Source organism: Saccoglossus kowalevskii, chromosome 6, assembly GCF_978046115.1.
Source record: "Saccoglossus kowalevskii chromosome 6, keSacKowa6.1, whole genome shotgun sequence".
In the NCBI taxonomy this organism is placed as follows: domain Eukaryota; kingdom Metazoa; phylum Hemichordata; class Enteropneusta; family Harrimaniidae; genus Saccoglossus; species Saccoglossus kowalevskii.
In genome coordinates this window covers 29,225,432-29,252,160 of record NC_140646.1, presented here as the reverse complement: position 1 = coordinate 29,252,160, position 26,729 = coordinate 29,225,432, and the positions used below count along the sequence as shown (strand labels likewise).

The following is a 26,729-nucleotide window of genomic DNA, read 5'->3' as shown; positions in this document are numbered from 1 at the left end:
GGTTCAAATACGACCGACTGGTTCAAATACGACCGACAGGTTCAAATACGACCGACCTCGATTTGGCGCTGTTTACAAACAACATGGATGGTGTGGGGGTCGACGGCACAGAACTTACATGCTTTACGTATTTAGCGTTAGTTCTCGTCACCACTACATTATGGGTGATCGTCACACGGTCCAGAAGCATAAACAAACTGACGTGTGCGATGTTCTTTCCTGGTGCCTACGCAGTGATATACAACGTTGGGAATTTGCCAAGATTCTTCAAGCTTATTTGTGGAACGGGACAACCTTTATTCCAATCCGTTCACCTAAATGATCAGGTAATAAGGCGGAGCACTCGGGTGAGGGGAAGGAGCCATTTTACGGGTGAGGCTGTGGACATCCATCGTAGTACAGCATATCAGTACAGCAAATCAGTTACAGCTCCGTAAAGTCTACATCTCAGTCAGGGATAAGTATCCGAGCGTTGTGACAACGCGCCCGGTCCGTATAAAATTCATCATTTCGTGCCTCTGTTCTACCCCTCTCAATTGAAAACTAAATTTAGTTATTAATACTTCACGAATATGTCTAGTTTAGTTGGGAAAAAACACTACGTATAAACAGCATTGTGCGTGAAATGTTGATGTTTGATTGGTTTGTCAGACTTTTAATAATTCACCAATATTATAAATCAGGTTATATAAAAAGGACTGAATAGTTTTTACGATCATAATTAGATTGCCCACAGAGCTCGCCGATTTGCTACGGGGACAATACTGAAATACCTTAGCCGTATTATGGCTTTCTGGACCAAATTATTGATATGATAGCACGGTACAATATTTTATGGCCATATCACATTTATTATAAAGTATACACCATAAAAAGTATGACAGCAGACAGCTCAGCAGATTGTTGTTATTGAAATGTGTCATTTGCTGGTCAAAGGTCATGTTAAGTCGTTATTCGGTGCTGTACGTAATGTGGTACCACGCAGGAAATCCGCTATTCCCAGACGCTGTTGTATTCGCTGCGCGCACCTCCAGAATACGTTCGAAATGCAATTACTTGGAAACAGTTATTCTAGAAACATATCTTGAACTTGCATTTTCTGTTGTACTTATGTAGTAGCCCTTTATGATATTCAAGTTGTAATTGTGTGTTTTCCGTTTTATGAAGGCTGAAAGTTTTTATAAAAAATAATAGAATTCAAAGAATCGTTAGCAATAGAAGCCATTAGGTAACGCCCATTACCCATGAGTCTGTTCGGCTTTCTCTCAATCACTGTGATTTGCCCATTTATTACATTGTTAAAGCCTTATGATTGCAATTTATAAAACGGTTTAATTTTATTGAGGTTAGATATTTACATCATTAGAAATATTCATAAACATGATACAATGTAAAATTGAAATACAATTCTATTTTTACCGCGTAGTTTAGTCTTTTAGCAATCTTATTTTTAGTATCTGTCCTATAAACATTCGTTGTCAATGTTGTGAGTTATGATGAACACGCTTGGTTATCAACGGCGCCCTCTGGAGGTATATTTGAACGGTGATACACGCCACAATTACAGTTGCTCTCTGTGGTCATATTGCAATGTAAATGTGTTTCAAATTATGTATTATGTTATGTTATATTATTATGTATTATATTTCAGTATTATGTATAGATGGTATTCAGAAAAAGCAATCTTGAGATTCAATTACGAACCAAGTATAGTATGTTATCTATCACAGACACTATCTTACGCAATGGCAATTTTGCGCAAAAGTGATTGCAGTAAAATACTCACCATACTCACTTATACTACAGTACTCATATATACAACAGTACTCAGATATACTACAGTACTCATATATGCTACAGTACTCATATATAATACAGTACTCAGATATACGACAGTACTCAGATATACTACAGTACTCATATATGCCAAAGTACTCAAATATACTACAGTACTCATATATGCTACAGTACTCATATATAATACAGTACTCAGATATACTACAGTACTCATATATGCTACAGTACTCATATATACTAAAGTACTCATATATATGCTACAGTACTAATATATACTACAGTACTCATATATACTACAGTACTCATATATGCTACAGTACTCATATATAATACAGTACTCAGATATACTACAGTACTCATATATGCTACAGTACTCATATATGCTACAGTACTCATATATACTACAGTACTCAGATATACTACAGTACTCATATATACTACAGTACTCATATATGCTACAGTACTCATATATGCTACAGTACTCATATATACTACAGTACTCAGATATACTACAGTACTCATATATGCTACAGAACTCATATATACTACAGTACTCAGATATACTACATACTCATATATCCTACAGTACTCATATATGCTACAGTACTCATATATGCTAACAGTACTCATATATGCTACAGAACTCATATATACTACAGTACTCATATATGCTACAGAACTCATATATACTACAGTACTCAGATATACTACATACTCATATATCCTACAGTACTCATATATGCTACAGTACTCATATATGCTAACAGTACTCATATATGCTACAGTACTCATATATGCTACAGTACTCAGATATACTACAGTACTCATATATGCTACAGTACTCATATATTCTACAGTACTCACATATGCTACAGTACTAATATATACTACAGTACTCATATATGCTACAGTACTCATATATGCTACAGTACTCATATATATGCTACAGTACTCATATATGCTACAGTACTCATATATACTACAGTACTCATATATATGCTACAGTACTCATATATACTACAGTACTCATATATGCTACAGTACTCATATTTACTACAGTACTCATATATGCTACAGTACTCAGATATACTACAGTACTCATATATGCTACAGTACTCATATATGCTACAGTACTCGTATATACTACAGTACTCATATATATGCTACAGTACTCATATATACTACAGTACTCATATATGCTACAGTACTCATATATGCTACAGTACTCATATATACTACAGTACTCAGATATACTACCTTACTCATATATGCTACAGTACTCATATATACAACAGTACTCATATATATGCTACAGTACTCATATATACTACAGTACTCACATATGCTACAGTACTCATATATGCTACAGTACTCATATATACTAAAGTACTCATATATATGCTACAGTACTCATATATACTACAGTACTCATATATGCTACAGTACTCATATATGCTACAGTACTCATATATATGCTACAGTACTCATATATACTACAGTAGTAATATATGCTAAAGTACTCATATATTCTACAGTACTCATATATGCTACAGTACTCAGATATACTACAGTACTCATATATGCTACAGTACTCAGATATACTACATACTCATATATCCTACAGTACTCATATATACTATAGTACTCATATATGCTAAAGTACTCAGATATACTACAGTACTCATATATGCTAAAGTATTCATATATACTACAGTACTCATATATGCTAAAGTACTCATATATGCTACAGTACTCAGATATGCTACAATACTAATATATGCTAAAGTACTCATATATACTACAGTACTCAGATATACTACAGTACTCATATATACTACAGTACTCAGATATACTAAAGTACTCAGATATACTACAGTACTCATATATGCTACAGTACTCATATATGCTACAGTACTCTTATATACTACAGTACTCAGATATACTACAGTACTCAGATATGCTACAGTACACACATATGCTACAGTACTCTTATATACTACAGTACTCAGATATATTACAGTACTCATAAATGCTAAAGTACTCATATATACTATAGTACTCATATATGCTAAAGTACTCAGATATACTACAGTACTCATATATGCTAAAGTACTCATATATGCTACAGTACTCAGATATGCTACAGTACTAATATATGCTAAAGTACTCATATATACTACAGTACTCAGATATACTACAGTACTCATATATACTACAGTACTCATATATACTAAAGTACTCATATATATGCTACAGTACTCAGATATGCTACAGTACTCATATATGCTACAGTACTCATATACACTACAGTACTCAGATATACTACAGTACTCATATATACTACAGTACTCATATATGCTACAGTACTCATATATGCTACAGTACTCAGATATACTACAGTACTCATATATGCTACAGAACTCATATATACTACAGTACTCAGATATACTACATACTCATATATCCTACAGTACTCATATATGCTACAGTACTCATATATGCTAACAGTACTCATATATGCTACAGAACTCATATATACTACAGTACTCATATATACTACAGTACTCATATATATGCTACAGTACTCATATATACTACAGTACTCATATATGCTACAGTACTCATATTTACTACAGTACTCATATATGCTACATTACTCAGATATACTACAGTACTCATATATGCTACAGTACTCATATATGCTACAGTACTCGTATATACTACAGTACTCATATATATGCTACAGTACTCATATATACTACAGTACTCATATATGCTACAGTACTCATATTTACTACAGTACTCATATATGCTACAGTACTCAGATATACTACAGTACTCATATATGCTACAGTACTCATATATACAACAGTACTCATATATATGCTACAGTACTCATATATACTACAGTACTCACATATGCTACAGTACTCATATATGCTACAGTACTCATATATACTAAAGTACTCATATATATGCTACAGTACTCATATATACTACAGTACTCATATATGCTACAGTACTCATATATGCTACAGTACTCATATATATGCTACAGTACTCATATATACTACAGTACTCATATATGCTACATTACTAATATATACTACAGTACTCAGATATACTACAGTAGTAATATATGCTAAAGTACTCACATATTCTACAGTACTCATATATGCTACAGTACTCAGATATACTACAGTATTCATATATGCTACAGTACTCAGATATACTACATACTCATATATGCTACAGTACTCATATATGCTACAGTACTCATATATGCTAACAGTACTCAGATATGCTACAATACTAATATATGCTAAAGTACTCATATATACTACAGTACTCAGATATACTACAGTACTCATATATACTACAGTACTCAGATATACTAAAGTACTCAGATATACTACAGTACTCATATATGGTACAGTACTCATATATGCTACAGTACTCTTATATACTACAGTACTCAGATATACTACAGTACTCAGATATGCTACAGTACACACATATGCTACAGTACTCTTATATACTACAATACTCAGATATATTACAGTACTCATAAATGCTAAAGTACTCATATATACTATAGTACTCATATATGCTAAAGTACTCAGATATACTACAGTACTCATATATGCTAAAGTACTCATATATGCTACAGTACTCAGATATGCTACAGTACTAATACATGCTAAAGTACTCATATATACTACAGTACTCAGATATACTACAGTACTCATATATACTACAGTACTCATATATACTAAAGTACTCATATATATGCTACAGTACTCAGATATGCTACAGTACTCATATATGCTACAGTACTCATATATACTACAGTACTCAGATATACTACAGTACTCATATATACTACAGTACTCATATATGCTACAGTACTCATATATGCTACAGTACTCAGATATACTACAGTACTCATATATGCTACAGAACTCATATATACTACAGTACTCAGATATACTACATACTCATATATCCTACAGTACTCATATATGCTACAGTACTCATATATGCTAACAGTACTCATATATGCTACAGAACTCATATATACTACAGTACTCATATATGCTACAGAACTCATATATACTACAGTACTCAGATATACTACATACTCATATATCCTACAGTACTCATATATGCTACAGTACTCATATATGCTAACAGTACTCATATATGCTACAGTACTCATATATGCTACAGTACTCATATATGCTACAGTACTCAGATATACTACAGTACTCATATATGCTACAGTACTCATATATTCTACAGTACTCATATATGCTACAGTACTAATATATGCTACAGTACTCATATATGCTACAGTACTCATATATGCTACAGTACTCACATATGCTACAGTACTCATATATGCTACAGTACTCATATATACTACAGTACTCATATATATGCTACAGTACTCATATATACTACAGTACTCATATATGCTACAGTACTCATATTTACTACAGTACTCATATATGCTACATTACTCAGATATACTACAGTACTCATATATGCTACAGTACTCATATATGCTACAGTACTCGTATATACTACAGTACTCATATATATGCTACAGTACTCATATATACTACAGTACTCATATATGCTACAGTACTCATATTTACTACAGTACTCATATATGCTACAGTACTCAGATATACTACAGTACTCATATATGCTACAGTACTCATATATACAACAGTACTCATATATATGCTACAGTACTCATATATACTACAGTACTCACATATGCTACAGTACTCATATATGCTACAGTACTCATATATACTAAAGTACTCATATATATGCTACAGTACTAATATATACTACAGTACTCATATATACTACAGTACTCATATATGCTACAGTACTCATATATAATACAGTACTCAGATATACTACAGTACTCATATATGCTACAGTACTCATATATGCTACAGTACTCATATATACTACAGTACTCAGATATACTACAGTACTCATATATACTACAGTACTCATATATGCTACAGTACTCATATATGCTACAGTACTCATATATACTACAGTACTCAGATATACTACAGTACTCATATATGCTACAGAACTCATATATACTACAGTACTCAGATATACTACATACTCATATATCCTACAGTACTCATATATGCTACAGTACTCATATATGCTAACAGTACTCATATATGCTACAGAACTCATATATACTACAGTACTCATATATGCTACAGAACTCATATATACTACAGTACTCAGATATACTACATACTAATATATCCTACAGTACTCATATATGCTACAGTACTCATATATGCTAACAGTACTCATATATGCTACAGTACTCATATATGCTACAGTACTCAGATATACTACAGTACTCATATATGCTACAGTACTCATATATTCTACAGTACTCATATATGCTACAGTACTAATATATACTACAGTACTCATATATGCTACAGTACTCATATATGCTACAGTACTCACATATGCTACAGTACTCATATATGCTACAGTACTCATATATACTACAGTACTCATATATATGCTACAGTACTCATATATACTACAGTACTCATATATGCTACATTACTCATATTTACTACAGTACTCATATATGCTACAGTACTCAGATATACTACAGTACTCATATATGCTACAGTACTCGTATATGCTACAGTACTCGTATATACTACAGTACTCATATATATGCTACAGTACTCATATATACTACAGTACTCATATATGCTACAGTACTCATATTTACTACAGTACTCATATATGCTACAGTACTCAGATATACTACAGTACTCATATATGCTACAGTACTCATATATACAACAGTACTCATATATATGCTACAGTACTCGTATATACTACAGTACTCACATATGCTACAGTACTCATATATGCTACAGTACTCATATATACTAAAGTACTCATATATATGCTACAGTACTCATATATACTACAGTACTCATATATGCTACAGTACTCATATATGCTACAGTACTCATATATATGCTACAGTACTCATATATGCTACAGTACTCATATATATGCTACAGTACTCATATATACTACAGTACTCAGATATACTACAGTACTCATTTATGATGCAGTACTCATATATGCTACAGTACTAATATATACTACAGTACTCATATATACTACAGTACTCATATATGCTACAGTACTAATATATACTACAGTACTCAGATATACTACAGTAGTAATATATGCTAAAGTACTCATATATTCTACAGTACTCATATATGCTACAGTACTCAGATATACTACAGTACTCATATATGCTACAGTACTCAGATATACTACATACTCATATATCCTACAGTACTCATATATACTATAGTACTCATATATGCTAAAGTACTCAGATATACTACAGTACTCATATATGCTAAAGTATTCATATATACTACAGTACTCATATATGCTAAAGTACTCATATATGCTACAGTACTCAGATATGCTACAATACTAATATATGCTAAAGTACTCATATATACTACAGTACTCAGATATACTACAGTACTCATATATACTACAGTTCTCAGATATACTAAAGTACTCAGATATACTACAGTACTCATATATGCTACAGTACTCATATATGCTACAGTACTCTTATATACTACAGTACTCAGATATACTACAGTACTCAGATATGCTACAGTACACACATATGCTACAGTACTCTTATATACTACAGTACTCAGATATACTACAGTACTCATAAATGCTAAAGTACTCATATATACTATAGTACTCATATATGCTAAAATACTCAGATATACTACAGTACTCATATATGCTAAAGTATTCATATATACTACAGTACTCATATATGCTAAAGTACTCATATATGCTACAGTACTCAGATATGCTACAGTACTAATATATGCTAAAGTACTCATATATACTACAGTACTCAGATATACTACAGTACTCATATATACTACAGTACTCAGATATACTAAAGTACTCAGATATACTACAGTACTCATATATACTACAGTCCTCATATATGCTACAGTACTCATATATGCTAAAGTACTCATATATGCTAAAGTACTCATATATGCTACTGTACTCAGATATGCTACAGTACTCAGATATACTACAGTACTCAGATATACTACAGTACTCATATATACTACAGTACTCAGATATACTAAAGTACTCAGATATACTACAGTACTCATATATACTACAGTACTCATATATGCTACAGTACTCACATATGCTACAGTACTCTTATATACTACAGTACTCAGATATACTACAGTACTCATATATGCTAAAGTACTCATATATACTATAGTACTCATATATGCTAAAGTACTCAGATATACTACAGTACTCATATATGCTAAAGTATTCATATATACTACAGTACTCAGATATACTACAGTACTCATAAATGCTAAAGTACTCATATATACTATAGTACTCATATATGCTAAAGTACTCAGATATACTACAGTACTCATATATGCTAAAGTATTCATATATACTACAGTACTCATATATGCTAAAGTACTCATATATGCTACAGTACTCAGATATGCTACAGTACTAATATATGCTAAAGTACTCATATATACTACAGTACTCAGATATACTACAGTACCCATATATACTACAGTACTCAGATATACTAAAGTACTCAGATATACTACAGTACTCATATATACTACAGTCCTCATATATGCTACAGTACTCATATATGCTACAGTACTCTTATATACTACAGTACTCATATATACTACAGTACTCAGATATTCTACAGTACTCACATATGCTACAGTAATCTTATATACTACAGTACTCAGATATACTACAGTACTCATTTATGATACAGTACTCATATATGCTACAGTACTAATATATACTACAGTACTCATATATACTACAGTACTCATATATGCTAAAGTATTCATATATACTACAGTACTCATATATGCTAAAGTACTCATATATGCTACAGTACTCAGATATGCTACAATACTAATATATGCTAAAGTACTCATATATACTACAGTACTCAGATATGCTACAATACTAATATATGCTAAAGTACTCATATATACTACAGTACTCAGATATACTACAGTACTCATATATACTACAGTACTCAGATATACTAAAGTACTCAGATATACTAATGTACTCATATATGCTACAGTACTCATATATGCTACAGTACTCTTATATACTACAGTACTCAGATATACTACAGTACTCAGATATGCTACCATACACACATATGCTACAGTACTCTTATATACTACAGTACTCAGATATACTACAGTACTCATAAATGCTAAAGTACTCATATATATGCTACAGTACTCATATATACTACAGTACTCACATATGCTACAGTACTCATATATGCTACAGTACTCATATATGCTAAAGTACTCATATATGCTACAGTACTCAGATATGCTACAGTACTAATATATGCTAAAGTACTCATATATACTACAGTACTCAGATATACTACAGTACTCATATATACTACAGTACTCAGATATACTAAAGTACTCAGATATACTACAGTACTCATATATGCTACAGTACTCACATATGCTACAGTACTCTTATATACTACAGTACTCAGATATACTACAGTACTCATATATGCTAAAGTACTCATATATACTATAGTACTCATATATGCTAAAGTACTCAGATATACTACAGTACTCATATATGCTAAAGTATTCATATATACTACAGTACTCATATATGCTAAAGTACTCATATATGCTACAGTACTCAGATATGCTACAATACTAATATATGCTAAAGTACTCATATATACTACAGTACTCAGATATACTACAGTACTCATATATACTACAGTACTCAGATATACTAAGTACTCAGATATACTACAGTACTCATATATGCTTCAGTACTCTTATATACTACAGTACTCACATATACTACAGTACTCAGATATACTAATGTACTCAGATATGCTACAGTACACACATATGCTACAGTACTCTTATATACTACAGTACTCAGATATACTACAGTACTCATGAATGCTAAAGTACTCATATATACTATAGTACTCATATATGCTAAAGTACTCAGATATACTACAGTACTCATATATGCTAAAGTATTCATATATACTACAGTACTCATATATGCTAAAGTACTCATATATGCTACAGTACTCAGATATGCTACAGTACTAATATATGCTAAAGTACTCATATATACTACAGTACTCAGATATACTACAGTACTCATATATACTACAGTACTCAGATATACTAAAGTACTCAGATATACTACAGTACTCATATATACTACAGTCCTCATATATGCTACAGTACTCATATATGCTAAAGTACTCATATATGCTAAAGTACTCATATATGCTACTGTACTCAGATATGCTACAGTACTCAGATATACTACAATACTCATATATGCTACAGTACTCATATATGCTAAAGTACTCATATATGCTACAGTACTCAGATATGCTACAGTACTAATATATGCTAAAGTACTCATATATACTACAGTACTCAGATATACTACAGTACTCATATATACTACAGTACTCAGATATACTAAAGTACTCAGATATACTACAGTACTCATATATACTACAGTACTCATATATGCTACAGTACTCACATATGCTACAGTACTCTTATATACTACAGTACTCAGATATACTACAGTACTCATATATGCTAAAGTACTCATATATACTATAGTACTCATATATGCTAAAGTACTCAGATATACTACAGTACTCATATATGCTAAAGTATTCATATATACTACAGTACTCATATATGCTAAAGTACTCATATATGCTACAGTACTCAGATATGCTACAATACTAATATATGCTAAAGTACTCATATATACTACAGTACTCAGATATACTACAGTACTCATATATACTACAGTACTCAGATATACTAAGTACTCAGATATACTACAGTACTCATATATGCTACAGTACTCTTATATACTACAGTACTCAGATATACTACAGTACTCATAAATGCTAAAGTACTCGTATATACTATAGTACTCATATATGCTAAAGTACTCAGATATACTACAGTACTCATATATGCTAAAGTATTCATATATACTACAGTACTCATATATGCTAAAGTACTCATATATGCTACGGTACTCAGATATGCTACAGTACTAATATATGCTAAAGTACTCATATATACTACAGTACTCAGATATACTACAGTACTCATATATACTACAGTACTCATAAATGCTAAAGTACTCATATATACTATAGTACTCATATATGCTAAAGTACTCAGATATACTACAGTACTCATATATGCTAAAGTATTCATATATACTACAGTACTCATATATGCTAAAGTACTCATATATGCTACAGTACTCAGATATGCTACAGTACTAATATATGCTAAAGTACTCATATATACTACAGTACTCAGATATACTACAGTACTCATATATACTACAGTACTCAGATATACTAAAGTACTCAGATATACTACAGTACTCATATATACTACAGTCCTCATATATGCTACAGTACTCATATATGCTAAAGTACTCATATATGCTAAAGTACTCATATATGCTACTGTACTCAGATATGCTACAGTACTCAGATATACTACAATACTCATATATGCTACAGTACTCATATATGCTAAAGTACTCATATATGCTACAGTACTCAGATATGCTACAGTACTAATATATGCTAAAGTACTCATATATACTACAGTACTCAGATATACTACAGTACTCATATATACTACAGTACTCAGATATACTAAAGTACTCAGATATACTACAGTACTCATATATACTACAGTACTCATATATGCTACAGTACTCACATATGCTACAGTACTCTTATATACTACAGTACTCAGATATACTACAGTACTCATATATGCTAAAGTACTCATATATACTATAGTACTCATATATGCTAAAGTACTCAGCTATACTACAGTACTCATATATGCTAAAGTATTCATATATACTACAGTACTCATATATGCTAAAGTACTCATATATGCTACAGTACTCAGATATGCTACAATACTAATATATGCTAAAGTACTCATATATACTACAGTACTCAGATATACTACAGTACTCATATATACTACAGTACTCAGATATACTAAGTACTCAGATATACTACAGTACTCATATATGCTACAGTACTCTTATATACTACAGTACTCAGATATACTACAGTACTCATAAATGCTAAGGTACTCGTATATACTATAGTACTCATATATGCTAAAGTACTCAGATATACTACAGTACTCATATATGCTAAAGTATTCATATATACTACAGTACTCATATATGCTAAAGTACTCATATATGCTACGGTACTCAGATATGCTACAGTACTAATATATGCTAAAGTACTCATATATACTACAGTATTCAGATATACTACAGTACTCATATATACTACAGTACTCAGATATACTAAAGTACTCAGATATACTACAGTACTCATATATACTACAGTCCTCATATATGCTACAGTACTCATATATGCTACAGTACTCTTATATACTACAGTACTCATATATACTACAGTACTCAGATATGCTACAGTACTAATATATGCTAAAGTACTCATATATACTACAGTACTCAGATATACTACAGTACTCATATATACTACAGTACTCAGATATACTAAAGTACTCAGATATACTACAGTACTCAGATATACTACAGTACTCATATATACTACAGTCCTCATATATGCTACAGTACTCATATATGCTAAAGTACTCATATATGCTAAAGTACTCATATATGCTACTGTACTCAGATATGCTACAGTACTCAGATATACTACAATACTCATATATGCTACAGTACTCATATATGCTAAAGTACTCATATATGCTACAGTACTCAGATATGCTACAGTACTAATATATGCTAAAGTACTCATATATACTACAGTACTCAGATATACTACAGTACTCATATATACTACAGTACTCAGATATACTAAAGTACTCAGATATACTACAGTACTCATATATACTACAGTACTCATATATGCTACAGTACTCATATATGCTACAGTACTCAGATATGCTACAATACTAATATATGCTACAGTACTCATATATGCTACAGTACTCATATATGCTACAGTACTCACATATGCTACAGTACTCATATATGCTACAGTACTCATATATACTACAGTACTCATATATATGCTACAGTACTCATATATACTACAGTACTCATATATGCTACAGTACTCATATTTACTACAGTACTCATATATGCTACATTACTCAGATATACTACAGTACTCATATATGCTACAGTACTCATATATGCTACAGTACTCGTATATACTACAGTACTCATATATATGCTACAGTACTCATATATACTACAGTACTCATATATGCTACAGTACTCATATTTACTACAGTACTCATATATGCTACAGTACTCAGATATACTACAGTACTCATATATGCTACAGTACTCATATATACAACAGTACTCATATATATGCTACAGTACTCATATATACTACAGTACTCACATATGCTACAGTACTCATATATGCTACAGTACTCATATATACTAAAGTACTCATATATATGCTACAGTACTAATATATACTACAGTACTCATATATACTACAGTACTCATATATGCTACAGTACTCATATATAATACAGTACTCAGATATACTACAGTACTCATATATGCTACAGTACTCATATATGCTACAGTACTCATATATACTACAGTACTCAGATATACTACAGTACTCATATATACTACAGTACTCATATATGCTACAGTACTCATATATGCTACAGTACTCATATATACTACAGTACTCAGATATACTACAGTACTCATATATGCTACAGAACTCATATATACTACAGTACTCAGATATACTACATACTCATATATCCTACAGTACTCATATATGCTACAGTACTCATATATGCTAACAGTACTCATATATGCTACAGAACTCATATATACTACAGTACTCATATATGCTACAGAACTCATATATACTACAGTACTCAGATATACTACATACTCATATATCCTACAGTACTCATATATGCTACAGTACTCATATATGCTAACAGTACTCATATATGCTACAGTACTCATATATGCTACAGTACTCAGATATACTACAGTACTCATATATGCTACAGTACTCATATATTCTACAGTACTCATATATGCTACAGTACTAATATATACTACAGTACTCATATATGCTACAGTACTCATATATGCTACAGTACTCACATATGCTACAGTACTCATATATGCTACAGTACTCATATATACTACAGTACTCATATATATGCTACAGTACTCATATATACTACAGTACTCATATATGCTACATTACTCATATTTACTACAGTACTCATATATGCTACAGTACTCAGATATACTACAGTACTCATATATGCTACAGTACTCGTATATGCTACAGTACTCGTATATACTACAGTACTCATATATATGCTACAGTACTCATATATACTACAGTACTCATATATGCTACAGTACTCATATTTACTACAGTACTCATATATGCTACAGTACTCAGATATACTACAGTACTCATATATGCTACAGTACTCATATATACAACAGTACTCATATATATGCTACAGTACTCGTATATACTACAGTACTCACATATGCTACAGTACTCATATATGCTACAGTACTCATATATACTAAAGTACTCATATATATGCTACAGTACTCATATATACTACAGTACTCATATATGCTACAGTACTCATATATGCTACAGTACTCATATATATGCTACAGTACTCATATATGCTACAGTACTCATATATATGCTACAGTACTCATATATACTACAGTACTCAGATATACTACAGTACTCATTTATGATGCAGTACTCATATATGCTACAGTACTAATATATACTACAGTACTCATATATACTACAGTACTCATATATGCTACAGTACTAATATATACTACAGTACTCAGATATACTAAAGTAGTAATATATGCTAAAGTACTCATATATTCTACAGTACTCATATATGCTACAGTACTCAGATATACTACAGTACTCATATATGCTACAGTACTCAGATATACTACATACTCATATATCCTACAGTACTCATATATACTATAGTACTCATATATGCTAAAGTACTCAGATATACTACAGTACTCATATATGCTAAAGTATTCATATATACTACAGTACTCATATATGCTAAAGTACTCATATATGCTACAGTACTCAGATATGCTACAATACTAATATATGCTAAAGTACTCATATATACTACAGTACTCAGATATACTACAGTACTCATATATACTACAGTTCTCAGATATACTAAAGTACTCAGATATACTACAGTACTCATATATGCTACAGTACTCATATATGCTACAGTACTCTTATATACTACAGTACTCAGATATACTACAGTACTCAGATATGCTACAGTACACACATATGCTACAGTACTCTTATATACTACAGTACTCAGATATACTACAGTACTCATAAATGCTAAAGTACTCATATATACTATAGTACTCATATATGCTAAAATACTCAGATATACTACAGTACTCATATATGCTAAAGTATTCATATATACTACAGTACTCATATATGCTAAAGTACTCATATATGCTACAGTACTCAGATATGCTACAGTACTAATATATGCTAAAGTACTCATATATACTACAGTACTCAGATATACTACAGTACTCATATATACTACAGTACTCAGATATACTAAAGTACTCAGATATACTACAGTACTCATATATACTACAGTCCTCATATATGCTACAGTACTCATATATGCTAAAGTACTCATATATGCTAAAGTACTCATATATGCTACTGTACTCAGATATGCTACAGTACTCAGATATACTACAGTACTCAGATATACTACAGTACTCATATATACTACAGTACTCAGATATACTAAAGTACTCAGATATACTACAGTACTCATATATACTACAGTACACATATATGCTACAGTACTCACATATGCTACAGTACTCTTATATACTACAGTACTCAGATATACTACAGTACTCATATATGCTAAAGTACTCATATATACTATAGTACTCATATATGCTAAAGTACTCAGATATACTACAGTACTCATATATGCTAAAGTATTCATATATACTACAGTACTCAGATATACTACAGTACTCATAAATGCTAAAGTACTCATATATACTATAGTATTCATATATGCTAAAGTACTCAGATATACTACAGTACTCATATATGCTAAAGTATTCATATATACTACAGTACTCATATATGCTAAAGTACTCATATATGCTACAGTACTCAGATATGCTACAGTACTAATATATGCTAAAGTACTCATATATACTACAGTACTCAGATATACTACAGTACCCATATATACTACAGTACTCAGATATACTAAAGTACTCAGATATACTACAGTACTCATATATACTACAGTCCTCATATATGCTACAGTACTCATATATGCTACAGTACTCTTATATACTACAGTACTCATATATACTACAGTACTCAGATATTCTACAGTACTCACATATGCTACAGTAATCTTATATACTACAGTACTCAGATATACTACAGTACTCATTTATGATACAGTACTCATATATGCTACAGTACTAATATATACTACAGTACTCATATATACTACAGTACTCATATATGCTAAAGTATTCATATATACTACAGTACTCATATATGCTAAAGTACTCATATATGCTACAGTACTCAGATATGCTACAATACTAATATATGCTAAAGTACTCATATATACTACAGTACTCAGATATGCTACAATACTAATATATGCTAAAGTACTCATATATACTACAGTACTCAGATATACTACAGTACTCATATATACTACAGTACTCAGATATACTAAAGTACTCAGATATACTAATGTACTCATATATGCTACAGTACTCATATATGCTACAGTACTCTTATATACTACAGTACTCAGATATACTACAGTACTCAGATATGCTACAGTACACACATATGCTACAGTACTCTTATATACTACAGTACTCAGATATACTACAGTACTCATAAATGCTAAAGTACTCATATATATGCTACAGTACTCATATATACTACAGTACTCACATATGCTACAGTACTCATATATGCTACAGTACTCATATATGCTAAAGTACTCATATATGCTACAGTACTCAGATATGCTACAGTACTAATATATGCTAAAGTACTCATATATACTACAGTACTCAGATATACTACAGTACTCATATATACTACAGTACTCAGATATACTAAAGTACTCAGATATACTACAGTACTCATATATGCTACAGTACTCACATATGCTACAGTACTCTTATATACTACAGTACTCAGATATACTACAGTACTCATATATGCTAAAGTACTCATATATACTATAGTACTCATATATGCTAAAGTACTCAGATATACTACAGTACTCATATATGCTAAAGTATTCATATATACTACAGTACTCATATATGCTAAAGTACTCATATATGCTACAGTACTCAGATATGCTACAATACTAATATATGCTAAAGTACTCATATATACTACAGTACTCAGATATACTACAGTACTCATATATACTACAGTACTCAGATATACTAAGTACTCAGATATACTACAGTACTCATATATGCTTCAGTACTCTTATATACTACAGTACTCACATATACTACAGTACTCAGATATACTAATGTACTCAGATATGCTACAGTACACACATATGCTACAGTACTCTTATATACTACAGTACTCAGATATACTACAGTACTCATGAATGCTAAAGTACTCATATATACTATAGTACTCATATATGCTAAAGTACTCAGATATACTACAGTACTCATATATGCTAAAGTATTCATATATACTACAGTACTCATATATGCTAAAGTACTCATATATGCTACAGTACTCAGATATGCTACAGTACTAATATATGCTAAAGTACTCATATATACTACAGTACTCAGATATACTACAGTACTCATATATACTACAGTACTCAGATATACTAAAGTACTCAGATATACTACAGTACTCATATATACTACAGTCCTCATATATGCTACAGTACTCATATATGCTAAAGTACTCATATATGCTAAAGTACTCATATATGCTACTGTACTCAGATATGCTACAGTACTCAGATATACTACAATACTCATATATGCTACAGTACTCATATATGCTAAAGTACTCATATATGCTACAGTACTCAGATATGCTACAGTACTAATATATGCTAAAGTACTCATATATACTACAGTACTCAGATATACTACAGTACTCATATATACTACAGTACTCAGATATACTAAAGTACTCAGATATACTACAGTACTCATATATACTACAGTACTCATATATGCTACAGTACTCACATATGCTACAGTACTCTTATATACTACAGTACTCAGATATACTACAGTACTCATATATACTAAAGTACTCATATATACTATAGTACTCATATATGCTAAAGTACTCAGATATACTACAGTACTCATATATGCTAAAGTATTCATATATACTACAGTACTCATATATGCTAAAGTACTCATATATGCTACAGTACTCAGATATGCTACAATACTAATATATGCTAAAGTACTCATATATACTACAGTACTCAGATATACTACAGTACTCATATATACTACAGTACTCAGATATACTAAGTACTCAGATATACTACAGTACTCATATATGCTACAGTACTCTTATATACTACAGTACTCAGATATACTACAGTACTCATAAATGCTAAAGTACTCGTATATACTATAGTACTCATATATGCTAAAGTACTCAGATATACTACAGTACTCATATATGCTAAAGTATTCATATATACTACAGTACTCATATATGCTAAAGTACTCATATATGCTACGGTACTCAGATATGCTACAGTACTAATATATGCTAAAGTACTCATATATACTACAGTACTCAGATATACTACAGTACTCATATATACTACAGTACTCATAAATGCTAAAGTACTCATATATACTATAGTACTCATATATGCTAAAGTACTCAGATATACTACAGTACTCATATATGCTAAAGTATTCATATATACTACAGTACTCATATATGCTAAAGTACTCATATATGCTACAGTACTCAGATATGCTACAGTACTAATATATGCTAAAGTACTCATATATACTACAGTACTCAGATATACTACAGTACTCATATATACTACAGTACTCAGATATACTAAAGTACTCAGATATACTACAGTACTCATATATACTACAGTCCTCATATATGCTACAGTACTCATATATGCTAAAGTACTCATATATGCTAAAGTACTCATATATGCTACTGTACTCAGATATGCTACAGTACTCAGATATACTACAATACTCATATATGCTACAGTACTCATATATGCTAAAGTACTCATATATGCTACAGTACTCAGATATGCTACAGTACTAATATATGCTAAAGTACTCATATATACTACAGTACTCAGATATACTACAGTACTCATATATACTACAGTACTCAGATATACTAAAGTACTCAGATATACTACAGTACTCATATATACTACAGTACTCATATATGCTACAGTACTCACATATGCTACAGTACTCTTATATACTACAGTACTCAGATATACTACAGTACTCATATATGCTAAAGTACTCATATATACTATAGTACTCATATATGCTAAAGTACTCAGATATACTACAGTACTCATATATGCTAAAGTATTCATATATACTACAGTACTCATATATGCTAAAGTACTCATATATGCTACAGTACTCAGATATGCTACAATACTAATATATGCTAAAGTACTCATATATACTACAGTACTCAGATATACTACAGTACTCATATATACTACAGTACTCAGATATACTAAGTACTCAGATATACTACAGTACTCATATATGCTACAGTACTCTTATATACTACAGTACTCAGATATACTACAGTACTCATAAATGCTAAAGTACTCGTATATACTATAGTACTCATATATGCTAAAGTACTCAGATATACTACAGTACTCATATATGCTAAAGTATTCATATATACTACAGTACTCATATATGCTAAAGTACTCATATATGCTACGGTACTCAGATATGCTACAGTACTAATATATGCTAAAGTACTCATATATACTACAGTATTCAGATATACTACAGTACTCATATATACTACAGTACTCAGATATACTAAAGTACTCAGATATACTACAGTACTCATATATACTACAGTCCTCATATATGCTACAGTACTCATATATGCTACAGTACTCTTATATACTACAGTACTCATATATACTACAGTACTCAGATATGCTACAGTACTAATATATGCTAAAGTACTCATATATACTACAGTACTCAGATATACTACAGTACTCATATATACTACAGTACTCAGATATACTAAAGTACTCAGATATACTACAGTACTCAGATATACTACAGTACTCATATATACTACAGTCCTCATATATGCTACAGTACTCATATATGCTAAAGTACTCATATATGCTAAAGTACTCATATATGCTACTGTACTCAGATATGCTACAGTACTCAGATATACTACAATACTCATATATGCTACAGTACTCATATATGCTAAAGTACTCATATATGCTACAGTACTCAGATATGCTACAGTACTAATATATACTACAGTACTCAGATATACTAAGTACTCAGATATACTACAGTACTCATATATGCTTCAGTACTCTTATATACTACAGTACTCAGATATACTACAGTACTCAGATATACTAATGTACTCAGATATGCTACAGTACACACATATGCTACAGTACTCTTATATACTATAGTACTCAGATATACTACAGTACTCATAAATGCTAAAGTACTCATATATACTATAGTACTCATATATGCTAAAGTACTCAGATATACTACAGTACTCATATATGCTAAAGTATTCATATATACTACAGTACTCATATATGCTAAAGTACTCATATATGCTACAGTACTCAGATATGATACAGTACTAATATATGCTAAAGTACTCATATATACTACAGTACTCAGATATACTACAGTACTCATATATACTACAGTACTCAGATATACTAAAGTACTCAGATATACTACAGTACTCATATATACTACAGTACTCATATATACTACAGTACTCAGAAATGCTACAGTACTCACATATGCTACAGTAATCTTATATACTACAGTACTCAGATATACTACAGTACTCATTTATGATACAGTACTCATATATGCTACAGTACTAATATATACTACAGTACTCATATATACTACAGTACTCATATATGCTAAAGTATTCATATATACTACAGTACTCATATATGCTAAAGTACTCATATATGCTACAGTACTCAGATATGCTACAATACTAATATATGCTAAAGTACTCATATATACTACAGTACTCAGATATGCTACAATACTAATATATGCTAAAGTACTCATATATACTACAGTACTCAGATATACTACAGTACTCATATATACTACAGTACTCAGATATACTAAAGTACTCAGATATACTACAGTACTCATATATGCTACAGTACTCATATATGCTACAGTACTCTTATATACTACAGTACTCAGATATACTACAGTACTCAGGTATGCTACAGTACACACATATGCTACAGTACTCTTATATACTACAGTACTCAGATATACTACAGTACTCATAAATGCTAAAGTACTCATATATACTATAGTACTCATATATGCTAAAGTACTCAGATATACTACAGTACTCATATATGCTAAAGTATTCATATATACTACAGTACTCATATATGCTAAAGTACTCATATATGCTACAGTACTCAGATATGCTACAGTACTAATATATGCTAAAGTACTCATATATACTACAGTACTCAGATATACTACAGTACTCATATATACTACAGTACTCAGATATACTAAAGTACTCAGATATACTACAGTACTCATATATACTACAGTCCTCATATATGCTACAGTACTCATATATGCTACAGTACTCTTATATACTACAGTACTCATATATACTACAGTACTCAGATATGCTACAGTACTCACATATGCTACAGTAATCTTATATACTACAGTACTCAGATATACTACAGTACTCAGATATACTACAGTACTCATTTATGATGCAGTACTCATATATGCTACAGTACTAATATATACTACAGTACTCATATATACTACAGTACTCATATATGCTAAAGTACTCATATATAGTTCAGCACTCCAAAAACAGGTCAACAAAACTTTCTTACCTCCACGCCCTGCCTCTTATGTATTTAATTGTTTTGTTTTCTATTTTGTAAAAAATAACGAAACGATATATGCACAATATACACACCGAATTGTTAAAACCCCACAGTAATTTGATGCATTTGTGTAGCGGGTGTGCCCCTCATCAATTATAACAGCTGTTGCGTTCTGGGATAAGAACATTTGGTGTATATTTCATTACAGGATTATCCACTTGTCCCTGCATGCATGTTGGCTACAATATTAGCACTATTGGAGATTTGTTTATGTGCTGGCTTGGATATTATTATGGGATGGGGCGAGATAGAAGGAAATTACAAAATACCTACTAATACTTATACAAATAATCATGTTCGTCATCGAGATGGTGCTGTAATGGGTTTCTGTCGAGTGGCTGCTCAGGAGGTTGGATTAAGGTGTTTTCTCTTACCGTGTTTAATGTCACAATATCAACCTCTTACAGCACTTGTCATTAGGTATGTCAGGTTATTTTACATTACAGACATGTCGTTACATGTTTACCAAATACTATTACTTACATTGATATAGTTCCATTGTTACCAATACTATCGCTTCGTCACCGATACTGATATATTGCCACTGGTACAATAATAACTGTGCCATCATTACTGTTAAACTGTTACTAATATAATATATTTGTAACTGCTATTACTTTGCTATCACTATTATTACAAATTCCGTTACACGCCGGGTTACATTACCATTGCTACAATTACGTTGTTACAATTTCTGTTACGTTGCCACTTCTACCACTTGTTTTTCATAACTACCATTGCTTTGCCACGTGACAACCACCATTTCATTTCCCCACTACCATAAAAATATTACGTTGTTTCCGATGCATGTAATTTTACATTACATTACTAGTGCTGCTACTGCCGTTACAATGCCACTGACAATCTTCTTTATTTTGTATTTCTATTAGTGGTGTTGTATGGTCTTTATGCCACTTACCTTTCATGATATTAATGTGTAAACGAGTACGTACACATGACGCCATGACAACGGTATGTGTCCATTTCTTGGCTATCCTGCTCACCGCGTTTCCACATGGCTGGATTGCCGTTCGGTCCGGGTATTCACTGTGGGCGTCTACCATTATGAATTTCACATGGAACCGAGTCGATCCACCGGGTAAGATTTTAAATGCTCACAATAAATATACTCGTGTTTCAGATCATCAAGTGTATCTGTTAAAAATGAGCGCGTTTCAACTTGATATTCACGTCAATAAAATATTTACAATTAACATTTGGTTTGACAACTAAATTAAAGAATATAAATCTTTTCTATTATTATTATTATTTCAGTTTTGGGAAATATTTACACCCAGGAAGCAGGCTTTGTTACTGGCAAACAATGGAAGATAGGTGGTCAAGGCTGGGCAGGTTGCATTATAGGTATACCAGTAGCTATTTTGGTGTGTCAAGACTTATCAAGTTTGACGTGATTCGGGAGACATGTAGATTTGTGGAGAAGTAAACGTTATGTTTTCGATAGTATTTGGACAAAAACAAAGTTCATTATCATCTTTGCCATAGAGGGCAGCTTCATTTCACCTGCCTTTGAGGACAGCATTACGTACAAAGATCTAACAAATTCAAAAAAATATCACACAACGTCGACCTGTTAACAACTAACGGCAATAGCTGTGCCTGAACGGGAAAGAAACACATTGTGAGATGATGAATTGTTCGAGTTACGGGAGTTACAAACGTCGAGTTACAAAAATGACCACGCCCATATTCCAGAAACCACGCCCAAATTATAATTCGATGTTCAACAGAACTTCAGGTTACGGGCAACATTTATTTTTGTTTTTGTTGAACTTAACTCGAACTGTAATTGTCAGTTAACCGAACTTCGAATTACGGGAAATATTCAAAGTTAATCAAAACAAAAATTCGTAACTCGATGTCCGTAACTCGAACAATTCGGCATCTCAACATTCTAGGATTTGTTGTCCCCCACTCAGTCTTAATTGCACGAAGAGACTATTGAGAGACATTGTTTCATTGAGATATTGATGTTTGAGTACGTCCATTCAGAAGGTCAGAGTAATTGTAACAGTGTGAATATGGCAAGTAGTAAATGTAGTTAATAGAACATAGGTTAATGTATAGGCAACTAGTATACATGTGTGATGATTATATAGTCAACCCAAACTCCACGTCAAATATATTACGTATTTGCCACATTTTAAAACAAATTGTCTATATATTTCAATCAATGTGATTTTATTTTCGTGTTTTAATATTAAATAATTATATATTTGTCAGATTTTCTATAAATATTATAGTAAATTATTTTTAAATGAATTATAAATCAACTAATCCATGTTTGATTTACCCATGTCGCTGTACGGTATGATAACGACCAATTTATGAAATGTTGCCACGTTTACAGTGTAAATATGGAGATTGTTTTTATTTAAACCTGTACTTGTTGTGATATCCTGTCGTTATTTTTACAGACTTTCTATATATTTGTTATTTCAATTTCTTAGTGTTCCTGAAAGCACATGTCAATGAATGTGTGTTTAGGATTACTGTGTTTTGTGTCAACCTTCGTTCGCTATTTCAATATTACCATCGACATACAAAACTCATTTAGTTCATTTCTATGAATAACTATAAAGTTCACAATTCAAGCTGAAACTAGGGGGCTTCTGCACTACAGAAGTATAGATATAAAGTGAAATGAACATGTGACGGTGTCCCAATGCCATTAGTGCTTGGATTATACGCGCGCCGCTCTCCGTGCACGCGGCGATGTTATATTCCATTTGACACCTCATAAATACAAAGAGACATGAGATAGTCACTGTGCATAAAACAGCTGTTGATTGTGTTTCAAACCATATTTCTGTGCATATTACAAAACTAAATGCGATATAGAGATAATGTAACCAACTCATTTGTGTCTTTCGCTACATACCTGTAAGGTGAACTAATATTTGAATTTTCATTCATAATTCGTATTTAATGAAATTAGAAAAAAATGTATTAACATAATTCATTAAATATACAAAATTTCATTCATACTAGTTTTTTGTTGAATAAAAGGACTACGAAATATTTAAAAATAATATATTACTATCAACACAACAATCGATTCTCTTCAAGTTGATTTATCAATATTTATAAATTTCAATGGCAGTTGGCAGCTTTAGTGAAGATAAAATATCTTTTTCTTGTAGATTTTCTTCTTTCAATATGTTTTGCAGATATAAAATTCACAATAAATTTGAAATGAAATGCTTGTTTCACTAAGCTGTATTCGTGAATAGTATTTTAACAGCTTACTGATGTCAACTGATAATAGATGTATGATAAAAACAATTATAATGTATTTCGGATTCTGAAAAGCAA

The 26,729-nt window shown here is 31.3% G+C and overlaps 1 protein-coding gene across 1 annotated transcript; it reads left to right on the top strand.

The window, feature by feature from the left end:
- Positions 1–83: 83 nt before the first annotated feature.
- Positions 84–25,809, top strand: LOC146742216 (uncharacterized). Its single transcript, XM_085500651.1, has 4 exons — positions 84–326; positions 23,542–23,813; positions 24,284–24,492; positions 24,669–25,809. Exons 1-4 carry the CDS (start codon positions 84–86, stop codon positions 24,806–24,808), a joined length of 864 nt encoding a protein of 287 aa, XP_085356777.1. The 3' UTR covers positions 24,809–25,809.
- Positions 25,810–26,729: the final 920 nt, after the last annotated feature.

Bases quoted from the DNA above. Each gene is read 5' to 3' on its own strand.
- LOC146742216 (XM_085500651.1), top strand. From the start codon at position 84: ATGGATGGTGTGGGGGTCGACGGCACAGAACTTACATGCTTTACGTAT. The intron at 327-23,541 runs GTAATAAGGCGG...ATTTCATTACAG, and splicing joins CCGTTCACCTAAATGATCAG to GATTATCCACTTGTCCCTGC. The intron at 23,814-24,283 runs GTATGTCAGGTT...TATTTCTATTAG, and splicing joins CTTACAGCACTTGTCATTAG to TGGTGTTGTATGGTCTTTAT.